Source organism: Babylonia areolata, chromosome 24 (assembly GCF_041734735.1).
Source record: "Babylonia areolata isolate BAREFJ2019XMU chromosome 24, ASM4173473v1, whole genome shotgun sequence".
Classification (NCBI taxonomy): domain Eukaryota; kingdom Metazoa; phylum Mollusca; class Gastropoda; order Neogastropoda; family Buccinidae; genus Babylonia; species Babylonia areolata.
The window spans coordinates 35759900-35764899 of record NC_134899.1 but is presented as its reverse complement, the minus strand read 5'-3'; the positions used below and the strand labels follow the sequence as shown (position 1 = coordinate 35764899).

The following is a 5000-nucleotide window of genomic DNA, read 5'->3' as shown; positions in this document are numbered from 1 at the left end:
ATAGATAGATAGATAGAGAGACAGAGAGAGAGAGACGGAGAGGGAGAGATGGTATCATTGTGTGTGTGGCGGATTGGGGTTGTGGTGAGGATGTCAGAGAGAGACAGAGGCAGATGCCAGAAGAGACAGATACACAAAATAATTACAGAGAGACAAAGACAGACCGGAGACGAATAAACCGAGAACTGTGTGTCAGTGTTTAGTTTATTTCATTTGTTTTGTGTTTGAGTTCTTTGTGTTTTTTGTTTTTTTTTTGAATGCACCACTTTATAATTGAGACATATAATTGCTGAGAACACGTTTTCTCTCCTTTTTTTTTTTTGGTTTCAGAGGGAGTTGTACGCACGAAACGGGGGTCTGCTGGCAGTGTTTGGATGAGTTCTGCACATCTTCCAACTGTTGTCTTGGAATGACCCTGCTGTTTTCTAACGCTAAAGTGTCTGGATGCTACCACCCTGCAATTGGTCTTACATCAGTGCATTATCATGTGAAGGTCTCAGAAGTGACAGAATCGAATTGAAGTGATGAGTTCTGTTGGTTCACAGAATTCAAAATAGTTTTGTTCGCTTACAGTTTGTTTTATTATTTTTTAAAAATTCTTATTCTTCTTATCATTATCACTATTGTTGTTATTTCCAAACGTACCGGAATTTTGTTCATTAACTGATGTGATAAATATCCACATTTGTTTCTCGTATTCATTTTTTTCAACCTCTCTGCTAGTATTGTTTGCATTGATTTCCAGTCGTTTATATTTCATGGCAGTAATTGATCATAATCTAGTGGAATCGGATTCTAAAGTTGCTGGATTATATTCTGATCGGTGTCTAAATCTCCGAGTACCGTCTCCGAATTTATCTGATCATTGATGCAGAACAATCTTGTTTTGGCAATCGTCTCGTAACATTTGAAAATTTGTATTTCAGTGTAACTGATAATTTTGTTGAGCCGTATTCACACATTCGTTTGAGGCATTATATTGCAGCAACGTTAAATTTCCAATGTAAACCTTTTGCTATTTCCCTCACTTACCCCTCCTCAAAATTAAAAAGCCACTTGCGTTTATAAATCACACACAAAACACCCCGTTACCTTTTTTTTAGTTTGTTTTTATTTACCATATCCTGTTTATATATCATACCTATTGACGTACAGATTTCACGGGGTCTTTGAAATGTTTCGTTGTCAGCTCCGAGAGCGAAAACCTATTATCCTGTAACCGGCGCCAGTTGGCCCATTGAATGGAAACACGGTAAGCTGTTTGCCACCTTTCCACACGGCGTTTGACGCCTCTTTCTGCACAAGAGTATAGCGGCAGCAGGGTTGGACGCCACCGTTGCATTGTGCTCGCAAGCGGCGTCGAGCCCGTCTGGAGCGGCGCTTGAACTGTAATGCAGTTAGGTTGAGAAGAAAAGGGGAAGGAAAGGGAAAAAGGGGAGGGAGAGAAGAAGGGGAAAAAAAGTGTTGCAGAGCAAGCTATCATAACTCGGATTACTTTACCTGAAGAAAAAAAAAAGTGTTACAGAACAAGCTATCACAACTCGAACAAGCTATCATAACTCGGATTATTTTACCAGAAAAAAAAGTCAGTGTTACAGAGCAAACAAGCTATCATAACTCGGGATTACTTTACCTTTGCAGGTGCTGCGAGCATGACTACAGGGCGACTCTGCTGTTGCGGTTTATCGTCGCGTTTGCCTCACACGTTATTGATCGAGATGCCGGGATGGGAATCATACTGACTAACTGTTCGTTATCAGCTTGGTGCCGTACCGCGGAGTGAAATGGCTCACTGAACTGAACTGAACTGACCTGAACTGACTGGAAGAATGATAGCGTTACTGCCTCTGCTTCTGTACTGTTGTTATTGTTGTTGTTGATGATGGTTATTAGTGTTGTTATAGCTCGTCGAGACACAAGGAAGAAAGTTGCGAAGGTCTGCGTGTGACAGACAGACAGACAAACAGACAGATAGGAAGACACACCCACCTGTCCTCTTCCAAGGGGGGATGTGTACGGTGTGTGTGTAAATGAAAAGATTTTTTTTTGTGTGTGGGCGTTTCTTTCCTTTTTTTTCTTGGTGAAGGTTTATCATTCAGGAATTTTTATTTTATTTTTAGCAACGTGCATTGTTTGCATTCCTGCCTTCTCTGATGTGAACAACTGGAGGGGGTAGAAAGTGCGTTTTCGTTTTATTCCTCTTCTGGATTGAGAAAGGAATTTTCCACCCAGTTTCTTGCCTCGTAAACTGTGTTATTTATTTATTTATTATTATTTTTTTTAATTTACAGATGTACTGAGTGCACAGGTTGATGTGTTTATTATTATTATTATTATTATTATTTTGCAAAAGCTTGAGTCTAACGGGAGTACCAAGTGCGTGGTTTCATCTCACAAGGTCGAGTGAGTGCTCTTCCCTGTAACTCCTAAACGGGTACCTTCCCAAAGCAGTACAGTCTAGCTCACCACAAACCCTCTCACCATGTCGTGCCCCTTCGCCGCTATGCACAGAGACGCCGCCGCTCTGAGAGCGGCCAAGTCGGCTCCTTCCGCCGACCAGGACAAAACTTCCAATGGGACCATCACGGACGGAATCGGTAGTTGTACCAATTCTGGCTCAAGCGGAAGCGCCCACACCAGTCCCAACGGGGTTGGTAATACCCATACCGGTTCAAGCGGAGGTCATTCCCATACCGGTTCGAGTGACAGTAATACCCATACCGGTTCAACCGACACTACAAGTAGTGCCCCTACAAACAGTGACAGTAATAAAAGCAGCACACCCCATACCGGTTCCACCGCACCCCACACGGGCGGCGGCCAGGTCAAAGTGACCTTCGCTCCGGACGTACCCATCCTGGACAGAAACAAGCGTCCGGCGGGCCCGGCCTGCTTCATCACGTTGGAGCCGGGCCCCGTGGTCAAGATGGGCATGGCGGAGGATACCGGCTCGGAGCCCAGCAACTACGGATCCGGGGAGGGGTCGCCCAGGACTCGGAAAACGAGCAACATCTCCACCACGTCCTCTCTGGGGTCGGAGGGCGACTTCTCGTCGGAGCTGGCCCCGGATCGGAAAGTGGACCTGAACGGGCTGATCGAGGGAGTTGGTACGCTGATTATACCCGCGGTGAGTTGAGCATTGTTGTTATTGAGAAACTTTGGCACTTTGTCATTAGCTTAAAGTACATGTGACGGGAAGGGAAGGGGGGGTGGGGGGGTAATGTCCCTTTTTTCAGTCCTTCGTGAGAGAAAGAGGTGTGAAGAGAGAGAGAGAGAGAGAGAGAGAGAGAGAGAAGGGGTGGATGAACGGTATTTTCTGTTTCTGCTGTGGGGTGGTGGGTGGTGTATACCTGTGTGTGTGTGTGTGTGTGTGTGTGTGTGTGTGTGTGTGTGTGTGTGTGTGTGGTGCAGATTTTATTATTGTTGCTGCTTTTGCATGTATCTGTTGTCTGTATGTATGCATCTCTCTCTGTGTCTCTGTCTGTGTCTTTCTCTCTGTCTGTCATTTTGTCTGTCTGTCTGTCTCTCACTTTGTGTGTGTGTGTGTGTGTGTGTGTGTGTGTGTGTGTGTGTGTGTGTGTGTGTGTGTGAGGCTGCATGCCAGCGTGTTTCTGTTATTACGTCTCTGTCTGTCTGTGCCTGTCTCTCTGCATGTATGATTGTCTCATTCTGTTTCACCCCTCTATCTCTCTCTCTCTTTCTTTCTCTTTCGTTCTCTCTCGTGCATGCGTGCGTCTGTTTATTTTTTATTATCTGTCTCTGTCTGTCTGTCTGTCTCTCTGTGCCTGTCTCTTCCTCCGTCTGTATGTCCATCTCTGTCTGTCTGTCTGTTTCTCTGTACCTATCTCTCCCTCCGTCTGTCCGAGCCGTATGTCTATCTCTGTCTGTCTGCATGTATGTCTGTCTGTCTCACTTTCCTCTGGCTTTAAAAAAAAATTCCGTATCTCCCATTTTGTCTGAAGGACGTCAGAAGGTTTTATAGACAATTAAGAAAAAAAGAGAAGTTTTCATTGTCACTTTTATTGGGTCGTTCGGCATTTCCTTCTTACCTAACATTCACATGATTACCCATACTCTCACAGAGTAAACTACCCATTCATACGCAGATAACCTGCCCGCCGACACACACACACACACACACACACACACACACGCACACACACACACAATATGATGATCCACAAATAACCTATAATCATTATATAAATGCTCCAATCACTTTTCTAGAAATGAAAGAAGCTATATCTTCTCTTGTGGAACCAAAACAAATGTCAGTGGGACCAGACGCCATTTCAAGTGAAATGTTAAAGCATTTACCGGATTCCTCAGATTTCTATATGATCATATTCAATATTGTTGGTCAAACGGTACATTGCTCGCTTTACGGAATCAGTCCACAGTGGTTCCTATCCTCAAATAAGGCAAGCCAAAAACTGATTTAAAACAATTACAGACCAATTTCTCTGATCTGACATGCTGGAAAATTAATGGAAAAAATTGTGCTAAACAGGCTTCTTCATTACTGTGAAAAAAAATAATGTAATTCCAGTTAACCAAGCAGGTTTTAGAAAAGGGAAAACAGCAGTTGACCATCTAGTTAAAATCACTAACCAGGTAAAACATCAATTTACTCGTAGAACAAAAATGTGCTAGCCACCTTCTTTGACATAAAAAAAGCGTATGACAAAGTATGGCATTCAAGATTACTCTATAAAATAAAATCAGTTGGTTTATCAAGTTACATGTTTAATTATTTAAAAGCATTTTCAAACAATAGAGTAATCAAAACAAATGTAAGAAATACTTACTCTAACTCCAGATCACTTGACATGGGAATCTCACAAGGAACGGTAATCGCACCAATACTTTTCAACATCTTAACTCATGATCTTCCACAGTCTTTATGAAATAATGTTGAAAAGGTACAATATGCAGACGATATATGCATATGGATGAAACTGACAATGAAAAAAAAAACACTAACTCAGATCGATAAATTA

The 5000-nt window shown here is 42.7% G+C and overlaps 1 protein-coding gene across 1 annotated transcript in view; it reads left to right on the top strand.

The window, feature by feature from the left end:
- The window catches only part of LOC143298837 (guanylate cyclase soluble subunit alpha-2-like), a 139754-nt gene that overhangs the window by 36182 nt on the left and 98572 nt on the right, over window positions 1-5000 (top strand). The window contains exons 2-3 of the mRNA XM_076611834.1: window positions 331-493; window positions 1642-3127. Of these exons, the coding sequence (XP_076467949.1) occupies window positions 2483-3127 (645 nt within the window). The 5' untranslated portion in view covers window positions 331-493; window positions 1642-2482. The remainder of the gene's footprint in view (window positions 1-330; window positions 494-1641; window positions 3128-5000) is intronic.